Source organism: Pezoporus wallicus, unplaced genomic scaffold, assembly GCF_028554395.1.
Source record: "Pezoporus wallicus isolate ANWC-B61680 ecotype Strahan unplaced genomic scaffold, APGP_CSIRO_Pwel_v1 contig_11693, whole genome shotgun sequence".
In the NCBI taxonomy this organism is placed as follows: domain Eukaryota; kingdom Metazoa; phylum Chordata; class Aves; order Psittaciformes; family Psittacidae; genus Pezoporus; species Pezoporus wallicus.
The window spans coordinates 296,918-317,709 of record NW_026642504.1 but is presented as its reverse complement, the minus strand read 5'-3'; the positions used below and the strand labels follow the sequence as shown (position 1 = coordinate 317,709).

At 53.0% G+C, this 20,792-nt stretch overlaps 1 protein-coding gene across 1 annotated transcript in view; it reads right to left on the bottom strand.

Annotated features, from left to right (window-relative positions):
- EPHA8 (EPH receptor A8) overlaps window positions 1–17,719 on the bottom strand; it is a 44,300-nt gene extending 26,581 nt beyond the window's left edge. Inside the window, exons 1-2 of the mRNA XM_057430807.1 lie at window positions 17,408–17,719; window positions 5,005–5,069 (exon numbers count right to left, since the gene is read on the bottom strand). Coding sequence (XP_057286790.1) covers window positions 5,005–5,069; window positions 17,408–17,492 — 150 coding nt within the window. The 5' untranslated portion in view covers window positions 17,493–17,719. The remainder of the gene's footprint in view (window positions 1–5,004; window positions 5,070–17,407) is intronic.
- Window positions 17,720–20,792: the final 3,073 nt, after the last annotated feature.

The following is a 20,792-nucleotide window of genomic DNA, read 5'->3' as shown; positions in this document are numbered from 1 at the left end:
GGTGGCAGCAGGGATGCTCTTTGCCATGCCCTGCTCATGGGAGGGGAGCTGGACCAGGTGACCTTCAAAGGTCCCTTCCAACCCAAACTCTTCTATGATTCTATGTACTTACAGCTTCCCTCTGCAACAAATGTAGGGACTGGAGCTCTCCAGGTGTGCCCAACAAGAGAAATACAAGGCTATCGTATGAACCAAAATGCCTTGGCCTCCAGCTAGAGTGGATGCTTTGGGTCTCCAGACATTCACTTCTCTCCCAAATCTGGCAGAGGAGATGGTTTTCCTGCCTCTGGTGTCTGCACACCCCTGTGGCACTGCCAGAGCTGGCAGCATCCTCATGGCTGGCAGAGAGCAGGGAGCTAAATGCCCATCTCCAAGTACTGTCAATGGTCGGCATCAGCCACAGGGAAGAACTTGGAGGATTTGCTTTTCATAGAATCCCAGACTGGTTTGTGCTGGAAGGGACCTTAAGATGATCCAGTTCCAACCCCTGCCACGGGCAGGGACACCTTCCACTAGAGCAGCTTGCTCCAAGCCCCTGTGTCCAACCTGCCCTTGAACACTGCCAGGGATGGGGCAGCCACAGCTTCTCTGGGCATCCTGTGCCAGAGCCTCAGCACCCTCACAGGGAAGAACTTCTGCCTTATCTCCAACCTGAACTTCCCCTGTTTCAGTTTGAACCCCTCAACCCTTGTCCTATCACTACATTCCCTGATGAAGAGCCCCTCTCCGACATCCTTGTACCCCCCTTCAGATACTGGAAGCTTCTCTGAGGTCTCCACGCAGCTTCACTTCTCCAGGCTGAGCAGCCCCAATGTTCTCAGCCTGTCTTCATCCTGGAGGTGCTGTAGCATAACTCTTTCAAACCGAGTGCTTTTTTGCACAGTGCCTGGACCGTCAGCTCTTTCCCAGGGTTGTATGCAGCACCTTGGGATCCCAAAAGGCCTGCCTGTACCACCAGCCTACAGGGCAAGTGCTCTGCCATCGGTGGAAACACGTGGAGGGGGACAGGCCACCCAAACTGGTGGCTCAGATGCCACAGGAGCATCTTCCCAGCGTGCCATAAGGCAACACAGATCCCGCAAGCAGTGACATCCCTAGAGCAGCTGGGATGGAGGTGTTCTGCTTCAGGCATCCCTTGTTTCACCCTAATGACAAGCTCTTATAGGTGGGGAGAGGAGTCTCTGACGCTGGGTGCCATCGGTCCGGGAGCACGGGCTCTGTGCACACCCCCAGCCTCCCGCATCGCCTCCTCTCAGCCCACAGTTTGAAGTGGCTTTTGTTAGAGGAAGCTCAGCCTGGCCCCCGTCAGTGCAATAAGATCCCCCAGCGAGACGGAAATGAGGACACCATAATTACTGTGGTGAGCGCACGGGCTGGGGGGGGGACACGGGACATGATTGCATCTGTATGCAGGGGTTTGCCTAATGGCTTAAATTAAAGTCAACACCAGCTATATAATATTTGCCAGATATATGGAAGGCGAAAGATGCAAACACCAGATATCTGGGCAGCTGAGCAAGGTCTTACAAGTCTCCCAGGGCTGGTGTGGTGCAGCAGAATGGGGAGGAGGAGGAGTGGAAGAGGTGAACACACAAGGAGAGAACACATCCAGCAGCTGCTCAGCATCCCACCACCCTTTGGTGACCACAGAGGGAACCAAGGGACGGGGTCTTCCCCACCCTGGGATGGCTTCCTTGAGGGATGCCTGGCACAGCAAAGCTGCTGCCCCTGAGATATCCAGCACCGTCCTTCCTCCCGTGAGCAAGCACTGAGCTGCAGCACCTCCCTGGGAGCTGCCTGGTCCCTCGCTCTGTCACTGGGAGAGAAAAAGAGAAGGATGTTATTGCACCTATAAATCAGTAGTGGGAGGCCTTAATGGAGATAATCCTCATGAAATCAGTCACTGCTGTGGCTAAGGAGGGATTTGTCAGGCCGTTAACTACCCTGAGCTTCACTGCAGGTGATTAACTCCTGGTAGTGACCAGTGTCTGGGGAATTAGCAATAACCCAGCATTTACAGAATGAGCTCTGGGAGATGAGCTTTTAACTCAATTACTAATCTAAATCTTTATTTTTCCAATGTTCCATTCCTACCCCTCTCTTTCTTTCAGAGAAGAGGAGTTTCATCACTGCTTGCCCTGTAACCTGCTGGTGTTCCTGGATCCAAGCAGAGGCTCTGGATGGGAAGAGAAACCCCTTTCCCAGAAGCAGAAGGGCAGAGGTGGGGATGCACAAACCACCTCTGAAGGTCTTTCCTGGTGCTCCCACCAACATAGCCAACATGGAGCATGCCAGGCACTGGGGCAGGTCCCTGGGGGGCAGATGCCCAGCAGCTCTTTGGGCTGACCCCAGCCCATGCAGTGAGAGGGATGCTATGGGGCCAGGCCACAGAGGTGCTGGTGGGGAGGTCACGGGCAGCATGGGGAGCCTTCCTTCAGAACTCAAGGTGCTCCTATTGTAATTAGCTCTTGCAAGGCATCAACCAAGCTCTTTAGATACCCTGAGTCTGAACAAAATCATTTCCTGTTTGACTTTGTAAATCAAAGTAGACGATACAATAATTATTAATAATATGTTGACTTATCTCATCAGCGTTTTAATTAGTCAGTAGAAAAGCAATTTGCAAAGGGGCCGATCAGGCTCCCTCTGATCCAGCGGGTCACGTGCCAAGCAAGGAGAGGGGAGAGAAGGGCACTGGGGTGTTTTACTGGGGAGAGCTGGGAAACCGGCGGCACAGAAGGGGAAGGGGCAGCCTCTTTGACAGCACTGATAAGAGTTTAATTTTCAGCGCAAAGGGAATTGTTCTGGGGATGGAGCGAGCTGCAAAGCTCCCGGGAGCCCTTTGAAGTTATAATTGAGAGGAGCCGCAGCCTGCGGGACAGGGATGCTGCTGGTGACCCTTCCACTTCCTGCACGTGTCTCCGTGGTGGAGGTGAGGGGGGGATGCAATTAAACCCCTGAGCAGCAATTACAGCCAATTACCCCTCAGTTAATCGTCTGGCAAGAGGAAATGTCAAAACAGACCACACATGCCTCCCTGATGGCTTGACACTCCCTAGGGTCCATGGTGCTGCTGACCCCCACTGAGCCCGCTGCTCCCTGCCCTTTGCTCCTCTGCTCTTGGTGGCCACAGCAAACCCAGAGAGGGGCAAGTTCACTTTTCCCATCGATGAGATGAAAGCATCAGGACTTTGTAAGTGCCTCTCTTCCAGCTTTGTGCTGCTGCTGCTTTGAACTGTTGGCTTGCTGCACAGGCAGCAAACAGCCCAGAAGAGGAAAGCTCTGAGGCTGCCACCTTTCCACTGGCATCCCCAGCAGCCCCAGAGAGGTGGGGCAGAACCATAGGGCAGGCTATAGGGCACTAAAGACTGAGCTAGAGGACACAAGCTCCTCAGAATGGGGACCGGGGCTCTGTGTTGTTTAGTGCCATTAAAGACCCATGCAGAGCTACCCACCTCCCCACTGTCACCCGTGTCATGGCCCCAGGCTCAGGCAGGGCAGCGGAATGGAGATGTGGGTGAAGCAAAAACGAGCATGACTTTAGCTGAGGAACAGGGTCAGCAACGCCGACCTCTGAACGTGCATCAGGCCACTCCAGGACACCAGGATTTGGCAGCAGGTTTGGGATGAGATGGCAGCAGTGGTGTGACAGGATAGGGATGGACACAACCGAGCACAACCTGTGAAGAGGACAGTGTCTCCCTCATCCAGCAATGGCAGAAGAAGGAAATCAAAGCCAAGCAAACCCACATAGCGATGGGTTTTTAACAGCGACCTGTTAACAGCATCACTACAGGACCTGAAGGATTTACCACCACTGGCAGTTTTGCAGCCAAAGGTTTCTATTTGATAGAAGCCGGGCTTTTCTGAGGTGCGAGTGAATTGGCAGCTCCGAAGGCCTGTATTTCTGCAGGAGATCACATCATATTAGTTCTGCGGTCCCCACTGACCTTGTACCTCTGAATCTGTTACACTTCCAGGATAGTCACTGCAAGAGCTAACTGCTAAAATTAGAGCTAGTAATTTAATATATTTACATATATAATAATGCCTGATATAAACCCAATCGCCGTCATTAGTATGAATTCACCGTGCCGATCACTCCTGCTCGAACAGCGTGGGGACTGAACGTCTCAAGCAGCAGATCAATGAAAATGATTAGAGGCCTGGGAAGATTTCCGTAGGAGGTGGAATTGGAAAGATTAGGACCATTTAGTTCAGAGAGGGGATGAAAAAGAGTGGGCATGAAAAAGCAGCACAGCAGCGAAAGCCAGGTAGGCACCCCAATTTTGCCCTCTTTGTGCATTGCGGCAAGCCCCACTGTGCCTCGCAGTTGGTCCTCTGTGTGTTTATTATGGGATTGTTTCTGTTCCCTTCAATGAATGAGCAAACTCCTTGCAGCCAGGTCACTGCTGCCATCTGAAACTCACCATTTCCAGAGAGCTGCTGTGGCAGGGAAATGCGGACATGGAAATGCAGGCATGGAAATGCAGGTGAAGGGAGCATGCAGAAAGGACCCAGCCAGTAGAGATGGCAGGTTCAGATGGGGGTCACCACCCCTACATCACTCCTGGCCACGCTGCAGGGCTGTGTATTTACATCCCCATTCCCTTTAAGAAACCATCCACATCCCTGCCCCTCTTCCCCATTTCCCACAGCAAACTCCTCTGATTATAGGTTGCTGAGGATTTCCCAGGCATTTTGGGCTGCTCATCCTGATGCTCCCCTTGGTGCAGTGAGGACTGAGACGCTTCTCAGTGTGAGAGCCCATGGGGTGACCCCACTCTTGAGCTCCCTCTTTGCTCAGGACTTGGTGACAACCTAGTCACTACCAGGGGACATGGACACTTAAATGGCATTTCCAAACCAGCCGCATCCCACTGGTCTTTCAGGCTGACATTTTCCCATTGGATGTGGCCTCTTTGCCCCATCAGCACTGACCTAGGTACCAGGGAGACCTGTGGTGACCCATTCCCCACACGCCAACAGCCGCTTCATACTTACCCCATGCGAGGGATAAGTCATCCAGCCCCAGTCCCCCGGGATTGTTGATGTGTCTAGCAAGTTCACTGGAAAACAAAATGCTGCATTAGAAAGCTTTCTCCCCATCCCTGAGGGGCGAGGAACTGAGGCACCACAAGCAACCCCTCCTTGCATCCCACTCGCCTGATTCCTCCCTGCGCCCGTCAATCCATGGGGCTGCTGCCAGGGACCTGTTTGGCTGCAGCTGAGGGAGATGTGGAGCGAGGAGATGGCAATAAATGGTGCTCCCCAAAGCTGTTGGTTTGGGGTATAATTGAGGTGAGGCTGTATCAGACCTGGCCATAGGACTGAGAGCAATGCGTTCTGTTGGAGGAGAGGGGAGTGCAAACAACAGATTGGAGGGGGTGCAGAGCAGGGCAGAGGGGATAGGGAAGCTGGGAACACAAACTGCAAGCATTAGGTTGTCCACCAGTCCCACCCTGGGCCAACACTGATGCAACCAGAGCATCATTCCTCCTTGGACACTTCTCCAGAGACTCAGTCAAGTCTTTTACATTCCCATCCCTCCCAGCATCACTGGTTTGAAGTCTGCACTCCAGCAGCCACTGTAATTATGCACCTCAGTGCCCGGCTCCAGCACAAAGTGACTCCCCATGGTCCTGGCTGACACCCCAGTGGAGAGGCCAGGCAGCGGGGGACAGGCTCCATCAAAGCCAATCCTTCACAAGCCCTGCCACCACCAGGAGCCCAGCTTAACGAGGAGGCACAGGCAAATCTGCAAGGGAAGGGGAGCAGCTTCTGCAGGGGGAGAGGTGAGGATGCCTTTGAATGTGCTCAGGAGCTTCCTGTGCAAAGCCGAGCAGTGTCAGCAGCAGGATGCCCCAGCACTGCTGCATGCACAGGGGGACCTGCTGCTGAGTGTCATCTGCTGCCCATGATCCCCAAACCCAAATCCTACAGCACAAGGCAGAGCAGAGCCTTGCCACTGCCTGATAACCCCCGACTTGCTCAACACCAGGGGAAAGAGCCCAAGCCCAAGGTACGGATCCAGAGGGATGGAGGCTTGGGAGAGGGTGGCAGCAAGGTGCCCGGACCCTTGGGAGTGAGCACAGCAGGCACCAACACCAGCATGCCCCTGTCTTGTCACCCCTCATCAGAGCCAGGCTTCCTCCAAGACCTCCAGTGCCTCCAGTCTTCCCCAGCAAAAGCCCTGCAGCCACCCAGTAAGTTCAAGCCCGCTTTGGATGCTGCCTCCATGCTCACTGCCCTTCCTCACCCTCCAGCAGCATCACACTAGACCTTGATGCAGCTTGCCTGCATCCCCGCTGCTGCATCAGGTCTTGGCTGGTCTCCGGGCTCCGGTGGTCTTGGAGCAAGGCAGTGGCTTGCCATGCTGGGGATGGGGCACAGTGGGACAGTGGCTCCAGCCCTTGCAGAGGCTGGGCTCAGCGTGGTGCTAGTCCCAGAATCCAGAGGAACGGGTGCCACTTTCATTTACTATTACCAGGCAGGGAAGGAGAGGTAGAGGGAGAGAGGAGCAGAGACGTGAGCTGGCTGTGAAACACCCGGACGTCATGCTCCTGACAGAGCAGATTAGGAGCTTTTGAGGCATTTATTAATGTTAGCAGAACAATTTGAAAGAATTTCCAGGGTTTCTTGTGTGACTCCATTGGCCCGACAGCAGGACGAGCCCCTCCACTCCCTGCATGGCGCTGCTCCCACTGCTAAAGAGGCCCCTTGCCCTCAGCACGGAGTAATTACCTCGGAGATCTCAAATCCATTTTTATTTGTTATTGTTAATCTGAAGATTTTCTGCCTATTTTCCCTGGGTAATTCACCCAGCAGGAGCTCGGGCTCGGGAGTTCCCTGCTCACAGAGCGGGAGCACGGTCCCAGTGACCCTCAGCAGGCAGGCTGCAGGGAGCAGACCGCTTTTGCAGACCCCCTCTCCCCCCCTGCTGTGGTCCCTGCACCCTCTTTCCCACGCCAAGATGCTCTGCAATGGATGCAGCTCCTCTCCAGGCAGCACAAGGAGCTGGGATCCATGGTGGGACGTACCCTAGGCTTGCCTGCACTGCCCTGTGTGGGACCTGGAGCCAGCTTGGAACACCCCATCCCACCACACGGACCACATGGTTGCTACCCAACCTCATAGAGATGATGGAGCCGGCTCCTTGCAGATGCTTTGGTGCACAAGCTTGCACCTCCTGCAGGAAGCCTTGCGGAGCAGATTGCTCGTGCCTTGTTGCAGGAAGAGGGTGAAGTTGTTTCCTTTATTCCTCAATGTTTCAGCCATTAAGACCACTGCAGTGGGCATTGCACAAATACAAAGGCATTGCGTGCCCAAGAGCGTGTGTGTTAACTCGTGGTGTAGCACACGCTTCTGTGGACCTGAGCATCCAGCCAGCAGCACTATTGCACACTGTGTTCGGGTACGGGGAGACCGACACTGTTCCAAAACCCAACCATCCATTGCAGGGAAAGGCTACCGAAGGGAACACACCACATCACATACAACAAGGGCCCTGTCCAGCCCCTCGCAGGTGATGTCCCATCTCAGGAGGTGATGCTCAGAAAGAGCTGGAGGACAAGGAGGCTGCCACAAAAAGACCCCTTTCAGCTGGAACGTGTCTCAGAAAATGTGGTTTGGGAGACCTGTGTCCTACAGCTGGGCGATTCTGTTTGATGTCATGGACTGTCTGCATGGATCAGGCTCAAACTGCGAGCTCCATTTTGTGTTCCTGAGCACCATTTTGTACCTCCCCTATTCTGTGCCTTGGCCTTGACTTGTTGTATTGAGCCAAAACACCAGGAGGTGTCAGGGGAAATGCTCGCACTGGTTCAGGAGCTGTCAAACCCAATTGCCCGTTCAAATGGAAGCACCTAGGAGAGAGCAGGTCGCTCCCCCAGCACCAACTGGGGTCTTAAGATGGTGTGCCATGCAAGGCAGACCTACCTGCTCCTTTATAAAGCTGCATCATGTAATGTTGCATTACACTGAGATGTTGCATTACACCTATGAGCCATCATAGATGCAGATTACACAGGAGTTGAAGACCAGGTGTATGCATATGTATATGAGGTATATGTATAATTTATTTATAGCTACGTGGTTTTATATATATCTCTATATATCTCTGTCTATATATCATCTAACCTGTCTCTACTTCTATAGCTACATCTATATCTAAATCTATCTATATCATCTATATGTGTATCTATATATCTGTATCATCTATATCTCGATATTAGATATCTATATCTATAGACATAGATATAGATATATAGCTATAGATATAGATATTAGATATCTATATCTATTAGATATTAGATATCTAATTAGATATCTATAGATATCTAATATCGAGATAGAGGTAGATGATACAGATATATAGATATACACATATAGCTATAGCTATATCTATCTATATCTATAATCTCCATATCCTTACCCCTATCCGTACCCATATCTACCAAATTCAGACACTGCTTGGGATAAGTGAGGAAGCCAAGGCAGGGACTAGCATGCAGAAGATAGATGTTTTGTCTGGGTCCATGTGTCTCTTGCCACCTACCTATGAAATGGAACAGTCAGACACCTCTCCCAACACTTGCTCCAGTGGCCACAGCTCCTGCGGGGATGTATGACATCCCTACAAACAGGAACCTCGGGGTCCCTCATCCAAGCATCCTGAGCTCAGGAACAGACCTGTGGGATCAAGAGCTGCCCAGCCCAGTGGAGCCTATGGACCCTCAGCCTGGCTGGGGGTGCGTGGTGGGGTGGTGGGACAAGCCCAGGGTGACATGGGGGGGGGGATGCGCTGAGCCCCATCCTCCATAGAGCAGTGGGAGACCAAAGAGGGCTCTGAGCACCCTCACTAATTGTTAACCCACTGCGGTCCTCACTCTAATTACTCTGTTGTCTCCCTCCCAGGCAGGGGCTTTGTAGCTCAGGCATGGGGAGGAAGGGTCAGTGGGAGCAGCCCTGTTCCCTTGGGCTTCAGTTCCTCTCCATCACAACTTCAAAGGCCTCCCAAGATTCACAGCAAGGCTCCCCCCGTGCAACAACGCTTTTTGCATCGATAATTAAACTCTTATCAGCACAGTTAGGCACTCCTGCTCCCTGCAACTCAAAGACTGTCAGGCTCAGCCCCTGCAGCCTCACGCAGGGTCCGCACACCCCACACTGGCCCCACAACCCCAGCCCCATTCAGTGGGAGAATAACACGGCATGGGGAAGGGGGGTTTATCTGCAGCAGGAAGAGTCTGGTTATGGGAAAGGGGCAGGGAAAGGCTCCCTGAGAGGAGGGGAACAAGAACCATTGGCGTTCGTTTCCCATAAGCTCAGACAGGACTTTGAAGGGGCAGGTGGGGCCGGGGTGGGTCAGCCATTTGTGTCCTACCCTTTAATCCAGGGGTAGGATTAAGCCACGACCTTTCCAACTCGGGAGGCAAAGCCGAGCAACAAAGCTGTGTCTTACTGGCCTCGGAGCATCACAGGGGACGGGATGGGATGTTCTGCTTTTAGCTTTCCCCCTTCCCAGGACGAGTATTTATCCTTAAAGAAAGAAAAGCAGTGATTTATTCACCAGCACACAGGGCTTCGAGGTAAGAGCAGCGAGCCTGGAGGGCAGGTCAGCGCTTCCCATTCGGGATCTGTGTGCAGGGGATGTGCCCCATGGATGCAGGTCGGCACCATGGCAGCGGGGTGCTGCACCCCAGCGCTCAGCCGGATCCAGGCAGGCTTTGTCGGGCTGCACGTACTGAGGACACAGCGGGGATGGTGCCGCGGCTGCCCAGAGAGGGATTTAGTAAAGCATTGCGGGTAGATAGAAAAGATGTCACCAAATCCGGTAGGAACGGGGGGTTTCCACATTTCTGGAATGCTAGAATCAGACTGGAAAAAAAAGAAATACACTCAAAAGAAATGTTTTCAAACAATCGCCGTGGCAATAACAGTGCTGCTTTTTGGACGTGCCCTAATTCCCACTCCAGGATTTCTCCTCGGACCTCCGGATTGTTGCTGTGAACTTTCTGTATTTAATTTCATATCGTTTTGTAGTGCATCAGGAGCGGTAATGCCCATAAGGACTGCCCAGAGGGTCACCCCTTTTCAGTATACCAGGAGCAGAAGACACTTTGATGTAGGAAGAAAGCTTGTTTGTTCAATCAGTGCTAACAGAAAAAATAGCAGTTCAGGTTTTAAAAACGAATTTACCAACCCGATCCTTCCAGACCCTGCATGATCTGGTGTGAGATAATGTGCAGCACAAGAGCATAACCTGTGGTAGGACCGAGGTGCCATGAAATACTGTAAAAAAAGAAAAAGAAACAAAACAAACCACTCCGCACAAAGCGTTTCCAAGGGTAAAAACCTTGAAATTACAGGGCAGCATTTTTTCTCCCACACATCAAAACCCAAACAACAGAAAAATGTTCCCTCACAGAAATATAGGCGGGAAAATAGAGATGGAAAACGCTCCTGTTTCCTACTCTGTTTGAGACTCCTGATGCTCTTGTGCAGTGAGACAGGCAAGGCGAATTGGGCACGCTGGCTTGGGCACCCCAAATGGAAGCAGAGACAGCACCAGTGCTGGGCAGGGTGTTACGGTACTGGTGTGCATCCCGCATGGTGGCACACAGAGGTTGCGGTGCAGACAGTGCGTGGTGAGAGCTGGGCATGAATAACTGACTGGGAACGTGAAAAGAATCCACAGGCTGTCCCAGGGCTCAGGGATGGGGTGTTTGGAGCCAGGCTGGAGGCTTGGAGCGAGGGGTGAGCACACGCTTCGCTTCCACATCCCTAGTCCAGGAGCTTGCGCTGGTGTGGAAGCAGATATTTTGGGCTCAAGGGGCAGCTGGGCTCGTTGTAATTCAGGGCAGAAACCAGTGGAGGAAGTGGGAAGGCTCCGGGGATGGGGGGGTGAGAAAGGTCGGCGAGGCAAGGAATTCCATGGAAACATCCAATGTGAGCAGGGGAAGGAGCAGGACCACACGAGGCTAGGGAGGGGGGCACTGGGGCAGCTGAAAGGTCCCTGGAGCCCTGTAAGAGGGATTTGCAGACCTGGTGTGCTCAGGTCTGGATTTGGCCTTAAGGGAGTCATGCATGTCCCTTCCAGTGCAGTGTCCCCAGCATAAGGGATGAGACAACAGGGACACATCCATCAGCAGAGAGGAGCCTGTGCTTTGCACAGCTACCCCTTGGCATCGTGTTAGGCTAAAGCCCTGCAAGAGCTAATCCGTCATCCCACACACCATCAAAGGATGGCTTTTTGCATCCCTGACCAGTGTCCCCTAACCCAGAAGCTCAAAGAACACATAATGGATGTGCACCTGCACCAGGACTTCCCACTGAGCCGCAGCCCCAGGTTCAGGGACAGGCTGAACATCTCATGCCACCAATATAGTGACAGTCCTTAAGAATCACACCAAATACGCCTCTTCTGCTTGTGGTAAGCAAAGAGAAATGGGACCCCTCTTCAGAGGGGTTTGTGATGGTGTCCTCGCACCAGTCCTGACTCCCTCATCTCTTTGCTCACGTCTGATACAGCAGAATAGACACAAATGCATTTTCAGCTTTAGACACTGATGTTTCTGACTTCTGATGAGCTTTCTGGGAGCCAAGCAAGCCCCTAACACCATCCCAGGAGTTTATCCCAGAGCATCCCAGTGCTTTCACTCCCCACCTGTAAACTGCCTGCTCAGTTTATCGCCAGCCTGTTTGGGATTTGCAGATTTCTCACCCAAAATCAGACTCCCCAGTGTCACCTGGAGCTGGAAACCTGCACCTATAGAAAAACTCGTGAGTCCATTAGCTGGATTAACCGTAAAGACACCCTGCCCTTCCCACGGACCCCTGCATCCCAGCAGTCCTGGCAAAGATTTGGGGTTTATCCTCTCCAGAGGATTCAGCAGTGAAACGTGGATGTTTGCAAACGTCCCCACTGATCTGGATTATCCGAAGGGGTTTTGGATGGCAGTTTTCCTGCCATCAGGCTGTCGGATGCTTTTTCCCCCTGATTTCATCTTTTGATCTCATAGCAGTCAGCCACCCTAAACCACGCTCCACTCTTTGTGCCACGGGGACATTATCCAAGCAAGTTAATTTTTTTTCCTTTTTAAAGGCTTTTGCTTTACTTTGCTCTCTTAAAAAAAAATAGCTTTTTCTAAAACGGAACGTTTTCACAGACAAAAATACCAATACTGAAAACGTTTGAAGGGAAGGGCCGGATGTCTCACGCCACCAGTAATGAAATGAAACGAGAGCCCTTAAAAATCGTATGGGAAGTACCTAACACAAAAGGTATTTCAACCAAGGAAGGATCAGGGACTTGTGTGTGCCCTTGGTGCTGGGATTGAGATGGTCTATCCACTCACTTGCATGTTTAAGGCACTTAAAATAGGAGAAACTGGAGATAGGGCAGAAGGTACCACAGGCACAGCCATGATACCAGGGATGGAACTAAAAACGTGTGAGAAGGGTAACTGCAAAGCCCAATTTTGCACCCGCTTGCACCCAGCATGCTTTCACAGCATTAGAATACGGGGTCTTTAATCTAGCAAGAAATGCCTAACAAGAACAAATGGCTGGAAGGTGAACCAGGGAAATTTATATCAGGGAAAAGAGGGGTCCAATTTTTTAAGGCTGAGGCTGATGAGCCATTGGAACGGATTAGGGAAGGCAGGGATGGGTCTGCCTTTGCCCGTGTCTTCAGATAAATATTGAATAGCTTTCTCGACGGTATCCCTGGGCCAAGCACCGTTCATTAGGCTTTATTGGTGTGGCTGGACCTGATCCGTAAAGGACTTAGGTCCTTTATGCTGTTATTTATGACCACACACCTACCCAGGCAGGACATGGGGATTTTTGTTTCTTGATGAAGGAAACACGGCTGCGTGATCCCTCCGCTCAGGGGTTAACCATTTCTGGGTGACAAAGGGATAATTTTGAGTGTTGCTCAAGCAAACACGCTGGGGTGAGGACACCGAACTATCAAAACCTGTCAGGGTACGAATGGAGTTATCACATGAACGGATTTACCCCTGGAGATAAAGGCAGCACCGTAGGCTGCCAGGGAGGCGAGCGGGGAGGCACAGAACACAGGACCCGGCCGAAACAATGAGCCGAGGTGTCAGGGTGTCTTGATGAAATCAGCACTCACAGAGCATCACCCACCAGGACCCACAAGTGCCGACCGCAGAGAAATGCATGGGACGAGCAGCTCAACCTCCCTCCCTAATTGAGCCTCTTTTAGGGCTGGGGTTTGTGATTTTTTGTTGGGTTTGGGTTTTGTGCTTTTCTTTTAGGTAAAATATTTTTTTCCTAACTATTTCTCAGCAGTTTAAAAAACAAACGATAAATAGGGAATTCCTTTGTCCCTGTAGTAATTCATTGGGTTTTCAGTTATACTTAAATTTGGATCCGTCAGATCGGCTTCCACCGTCACCAAAATGGTGCCCATTTCTTTTCACTGGAAATAAATCCCTCACTATTTCTGAAAACAAGAATCCAAGGAGAGCGAATAAAAAGCCCACAGAGTGAGTGCAATTTGTGCCCTGTTCTGTTATTTGTCTGAGATCTTTTGGGTTAGATTTTCCAGAAGTTTTACTATAAGAAGCTGTTAATATGAGGCAGATGGAAATGAAGATGAGAAAGAAAGACCAGAAATATTCCCCCATGATCCTAAAATCCTGCAAGTGTTTGTTTTATAGCAGCATTTGGGGAGTAATAAAGATATTACACACCCCAAAATGATTTTATTTTGTTTTCCTGCAAACACAGCCCAAATCAGCTCTGGTTTAAACTAACACTTCCCCATGCCCCCATCACTAAAAGTCTGTGTACCTAAAACCTCTTGTTTCCTATTCTTACGGAGGAACACGGCATCCTCACAGCCTTTTTACAATGGAAAAAGCTATTTCCTCTCCCTTTCAGAGCTTTCCTTCTCTGGCAGCCCCGACTTCGGCATTGAAGGGGTACAAAAGTAGCGCTGAATAAATGCGGAGATGAGCTTTTACCTCTTTTTCTGTTTGAGCAGAGGGGCAATTAATGAGATTACAGTCGAGAGATTAGCAGGGGAGATCGCCACAAACCCTTCCTCTGGCTCCTGTTTCAGCTGCTGGGTTTTCCCAAGGATCCTGGTGCTCTCCCACATACCATCCCTGCTGTAGGGAGGAACAAAACGTCTCCATCACTGACCCATGGCGCAGGGAAAGGACGAGCATCCCTGTGTCATCAGCACTGCATCCTTCCCGGTGGAGTCCCTGTACACCATCCTATCCCCATCACCTGCTGTCTGCCTCGGCCGTCCTGATGAGCCCTGAAATGCTGCAGGAGATGTCCCCTGGTCCCCCTTCCCTGCCGCACCATGATCCCTACCGAGGTACCACCAAGCCCACCCGCAGGCCATGGGGTCTGTGCTGCGATGGGGAGAAGGGTCACCCACCTCACTGATGGTGGACAGAGCCGAGCCAGAGCCATCGCTTGGGAGCAAGCAGACCCCAGCAGCGGCATTCCAAGTGCCATTTTCGGGCAGAAAATCCGATTTTGTCACCCCTTGGCCAAGCCTCAAATGTGGCAATTTCTGCTCGTGCGATTTTCTTTCCATAAAGCAGAGATATTTCATATTTTATTATTTAACTTCAGCTGCTGGTGTCATATAAAATACCTGCTCTGATATTTTTCACCAATGCAACACAGCGTGTAATAGTGTAAATATTTTAGTCTATCACACTATCTCCATATTATTGAAAATAACTTTTCTGCTGCCCTGCTCTGAAGCAATTTAACAATTTCGGACTTCTTTTTTTTCTTCAGTGTTCCAAATGGAAATCTCCCATATCCTGCAAATTTCTGCCCATCTATAAAGAATCTGAGCTTTGGCTTTCAAAGCGCTTTGCAGTGGCTGCCACGCCAAAATGTGGGGATTTACCATGGAATGGAGATTCCCTTTTCCTCCCATTTCCAGGGCACATACTGTTAGAAAGACTGAAACGAATGAAAACTATATAACAATATATAGAATATATTATTTATAATAATTATAATTATTATAATAATATTAATTATATATAAAGATATATTATATATAGTTATATAATTATATATAAAGATATTTATAATAATTATAATAAAATATCTTTATATATAATTGTATAATAAAAAATATAAGCTTGAAACTTCTTGGAACCAATCTTTCAGCAAAGAGAAAGGCACTGGGAGCTCTTGGAAGGGGAATAAAATCAGACTGAAGCCGTTCCTTCAGGTTAATACAAGTCTTTATACACCAATTGCCTCCCAATACGCGCACACAGAGTGCAGCGCGCACCAGTCTCAAATCTGCTTTGTGGCTGCAATTTCCTACCCTACAACCCTCAAATGAGCACCAGGGGTGCTGGGTGGCACGGGCAGAGGTGCACTGTGGCTGTGCAGCGGGCAGAGGTTATGGTTGGCAGCGTTGGGCACCTTTGTGCACTATGGATACCCCCTGTGCTGAGGCACAGGCTGCAGAGATGGGATAGCAAAGCCCAGCACAACCGGGGCGCGGGAGGCACGAGGGTTGTGCTGCACTTTGCAGCATCTCTCTATGCTTCTAGACCCATCCTTGTACCAGGGTGCTCAACAACTGGCACAGCATGGGCAGTGCCATGAGCACAGCGCAGCACCCTGGGGTGCTGGATGCTCACAGGAGCCTGCAGCCGCATCCCCACTCCACTGCCCAGATTGCAGCGCATGGCTGGCACTGATCAGCCCCAGTACCCTTGGAGACACAACCAACCTTGTGAGCGGACGGGGCCACCACCATCATCCTGCAGGATCCCATACTTTGTCCTGATGCCACCCAGCACCTTCTACCTGGTCTAACCTAGGTCTTGTCTGCTTGATCTTCACCAGGGCCCAGCTTATCCCCAGCCCCACGTATCCCCCTGACCGAGGCTGTTACTGAGACCAGCTTTCCTTTCCAAAAAGTCTTGCAGGAAACCCAGGTCTTTCCCAGCTGGGAAGAGGCAGGCAGCAGTCCGGGCCTGGATCTCCATACACACACTATAAAACCCAATGCAGCAGCCAGCAATCTCCTTCACAGAGGAAAGCAAAGGCGCCTCTGCATCACTTGTCCATGCCCAGGGTTACCCAAGTTCAGGCAGAGCTGCTTGGCTTTGTAGGGCTGCAGCACCTAGAGCCACCAGCAACACAGGCAGCATCTTGCACTGCACCCTGCCCTGGGCACAGGGCGGCAAGGGCTGGGGTATCAGGATGCTGGGGTCCTATCCGGCACCCACACAGCCCATCCTCAGCAGAGAGACACCAGTGAATCCCCGTCAAGGACAGGAAAGCAGTGAGGAAAGGAACAGGAGCAGTGCCAGGAAGCGGACAGCAGGCAGAAAACAGGGTTAGGACCAGAATAGCTGGAAATGGCTGATACTGGAGAGGAAGATAGGCTGGTGGGAGGGGAGGTATGGTGGGTAATGCGAGATGGCAGCAGGCACAACGACCCGGCACAGTGGGTGCTGCAAAGTGTGTGAGGCATCACAGTGCCAGTCCGTGGGCCTCGGCATGCCGAAAGGATGGCAGGGATGCAGAGGCAGGAGAAGGGGAGAGATGCCACTGCCACCACCGGGCAGGGACAGCAGCACGGGGGCTCACTGCAGAGGGATGTGCTGCGCTGGCTGTGGCTCTCAGGTGTAGCAGAAGGGAGGAAGGAAGGATGCTACTGCCGGTGCCAAGGACACGCTTGGGAGCAGGAACGGCAGATCTCCGGGTGATGATGATCAGCAGACCCGGGAAGCAGCCGTGCTGCCACTGCCAGTGTAGGAGGAGGCAGGCGAGCGGGTGGGTGTCAGCAGCACTCCCGATGCCAAGGGGGGACACCGGAGCAGGGTGGCACTGCCGAGGAGGTTGAGCGCAGCTGCAGCAGCGTGGCCAGGCAGAGGGAGCAGGCCTAACACTGCTGACACCGAGCTGTCAGGAGAGGGTCCCTGGCTGCATCCCTGCTTTCCACTTCGGAAGTTTCCAGCCCCTTCCCTCGTGACAAGTTTCCCACCGAATTGCCCTCCCAGCTCCCCACATCCCACCCGTTTGCTCCGTCCAGCAAGCACAGCCCCGTGCTGCTGCCAGCTCTGGTGATGGGGATTGCCGTGTGTGTCCCCTCTGCAGCCACCCTCGCATGCTGCAGCAGAGCCCTTGAAGGGAGGCCAGAGCTGGCAGCGCTGCTGCAGGAATCAAGTCCTCCTGCCCAGCTCCGAAGTTTAGCCTCTGGTGCAAAAGCTCCAGGATCAGCAAACTCAAGCAGGCAGGAACCTGGAGCCGTGCCCCCCCGGGAATACAGAGAAGTGAAGCCCATGCGGACACATCCAACCAACCGCAATGATCCTGCGGGTCCCCCCAACCACTGCCCTGTCGCTCCAGGGCCGCCCCGGGTTCCTACCTTCGCTGGTGGTGGCGGAGAGGCAGGCAGCCAAAGCGATGACGATGGAGAGTGAGGACGTCAGGTCCCCCTGTGCCCATGCCATGGTCCGGCAGTGCCACCAGGCACGGGACAGGGCCACCTCGGTTGTGCCAGCACCTCTGCGAGCGAGCGCCCGGCGCTACGGCACTCAACGGGGCTAATGCGAAGGCACTTTGCGCACATTGCTCACATCCACACAGGCAGCGCTGGCGGGGAGGGAGCTGCCTGCCTGTCACGGCTCGCAAGCCAATGGGCTGGGTGGGCTCTGCAGCGAGCCCCCCTTCCCGCAACACACGCGTTCGCTGTACCCAGCCTCAGCATCCGGACGGCGGGCTCCTGCTCCCCGCTGCCACCCATCCATCCGTCCGTCCGTCCTCCCGGCCCGTGATGGCCCCCACCGCTTCTTGTGCTCCCCACTGCTCTTCGCTGTTCCCGTCTGCAAGAGACAAACTCGCAGCCTGAGCCGTGGCCCGGCGGGGAGTTTGCACTCAGTCGGGGTCAGGAGTGAAGGGGATGGGGTTACCCCCCAGTCCCGCTGTGCACAGGGAGGAAAATCCCCTGCACGTGCTCCTCTTGTATGTCTGGGGCAAGAAGAGGTAGGCAGACACCCCACACACCCCATCATGCCGCACCGTCCTGGGACAGACACTCCCTGCTCACCCCTGAGCTGGGGCAGTGGGAGCAGGGGACAGCACGGCCAGGGCTGGTAACATCCAAGCCATTTACAGCCACGTTGGCTGCCTGAAAGAGGGCCAAAGCCTTCAAAAGCAGAGCTTAGGAGGATGCAGCGGCTGTCCCAGGCTGGGCAAGGCCACGCACGGGGCAGGGTGCACTGCAATAGGTACACTCGGCTGCCTGGGGAGCACAGAGCATCCTCCCCACAGCCCTTCCAAGGAAACCCCTGCATCCCACTTGCTCAGAGCTGCCACAGTTGTTGAGTCAGGTGAGTACCTTGTTCGGCATTAAACACTCAGCATCTGTCAACAGACCCCCTGCAGTGGCCGTGACCGTTTCCCCATTTAAATGCTGAACAACCGCTAATACCTGCCCGCGGTAATCACAGATGCTGACTCTTGCAGTGGGGTTATTCGCTCTTCCGTGTGCTCCTGGCCAAAGGACCCATGTGTGATCGCAGCCCTCCCCTGCCCTCAGCAATCACCCCAGGAAAAGGCATGTGAGGAAGGACAGGCATCCTGCTCTGTTGACTGTTCATCCCTTGAATGAAGCTCACCCCAGGCTTGCTCAGTGGGCTTGGGAAGGAGGGGAGTGTCTCACACCCTCCATCCTGCCCTGGATCCCAGTGTGCTCCCTGGAGATGCTGGACCCCGTGTTGGAGTATCTCACAGTGCTGTCAGCAGCTTCCTACGTGCTGGAGTGAGAGGGGCTCCCTGCCTGTCTCGCAACAATTCCCCATTCAGAACGGATGAGGGCTGTGCCTGCAGGGATGTGTCTGCACCACTCATCACCAGGACCTGGGAACAGCTCAGGGTAGCAGATCCCTCCAGGTTTTTTGCTCTGCCTGCCTGGGAAGCCGTCTATCAGAGACAGCGCTGGAGAGATCCTGTCATCAGTGGTATCATGGGATGGGCTTCCAGAGCAGTGACACAGCCGTGGTTTGGGGGGGGGAATCCAACAGTTCCCAAGGCATCTGGCAGAGGGTGAGTGGTGCTGTCAGGCCAAGGGTGATGCCATGATGGGATCTCCCACCTGCACCCGGTGGGAGAGCTGATGTTCTGCCAGCTATTGCATTGCTACTCCAACCCCACAATCTCCTTGTGCTCAAAGGACTTGTCACAGCTCAGTGCTGGATCCCTCAGCTCTTTGCCACCCAATGCCCAAGCATGCCAGAGGGACACCATCCACACTGCCACAACCTCAGTCCCAAGCTCTGGAAATGAATCTCTGGGGAAGCAGAAGCCAGCTTTGGCTTTGCAGTGGTAAATGATGCCTGCTGCGTGTGATGCTCTAATACAAGGGGTTAACCTTGCAGACCTCCAACACAGTCCCAGGACCATGGGTCCTCCAAGCCTTGCAAAGGTGCCCAGGGCTACCAGATATTGCACCTCCCCACAGCTTTTGGCTTTGCAGCCCAGAGAAGCTGCAGTGGTTGGGCACTGTTAGAATGTAAAGGGGGCTATGCAGGAGCAAGGACACAGTGACACCAGACTAGTGTTCCCCAAATCCCTCCCAGGGAATGGGAGGCCTCTCAGATACAGTTGGTTTTGGCGTGAGAGGATGATATGTACTGGGCTCCCTGCATGCAGTGGTGAGTGCAGCAGGGTGCTGAGCCTTGATGGAGGACTTTGGTGACTCAGTGAGAGCTGCGTGTTGTAGTGCAGAGCACGCACGCTGGGCAGGTGGTTTCACTGGACACTTGATTTTGTGGTCAGGATGTGCCTCGTGTGGATGATGGGTGCAGGTGCCTGGAGGCTGGGCACTGTCAGTGTGCACGCTGGTACAGGGTATGAACACTTACTGAGAAGCCTGGGATGCTCCTGTCTGGAAATGTGGATCTTTTCCATACCAGGATCCAGCCGTGGACGCCGTCACAGGGTATCGCAGGAGCCACAAACGGAGATGGGGAGGATATTTATAGATGCTGCAGGGAAAGGAAAGCACAGCGAGGATCAGCAAAGGAAGGGAGCCAAGCCTCTCTATACCCCCTTTTAGCACGGCCCAGCTCAATGTGCATTTACCTCCTCACTAACTCAGCAGCTCAGACCTAAGTGGCTGTTGCCCTTCTCACCCACCTTTGCACCCAGGATCACTCATCGCAGCCTTGCAAAGAGCAAATCTGTGCCTGGGCTAGCAAGAAAGGAAGCTCTGCTCGCTTCCGCTGTCCCTGCTCCTCCTGGAGCCAGCAAAGCAATGTCCAGGCACTTCTGCTCTCCTGTAGTATTTGCAGGGCCGAGCATCCCCGGGTCAGGGCTGGTGGCAGTCATTAAGGGAATGTCACCATCTCCAGGACCCCCCTCCAATCCCTGCAGAAGGGGGTGCCCAGGGCAGGGAGCAGAGCCATGCTGCCAGTCGCTGTAGCCCCCCGATGCCTGTCCATCCATCTGTCTGCTGCTGTACATCCCTTTCCCAGAAGGAGGAGTGAAGAGACATGATGGGGTGTGGATGCTCTCTTCCAAGCCCAATGTGCATCCCACTCACAAGGTATCTGTGGGAGGATGAGGATGAAGATGGATGAGGATGAGGATGAGGATGAGGATGAGGATGAAGATGGATGAGGATGAGGAGGATGAGGATGAGGATGAGGATGAGGATGAGGATGAGGATGAGGATGAGGATGAGGCCAACGTTGCAAAGAGATTCAGAATCCTCCTGGCAAAGCAGTGCCCCCCTGAAGGTGGGGGATAGG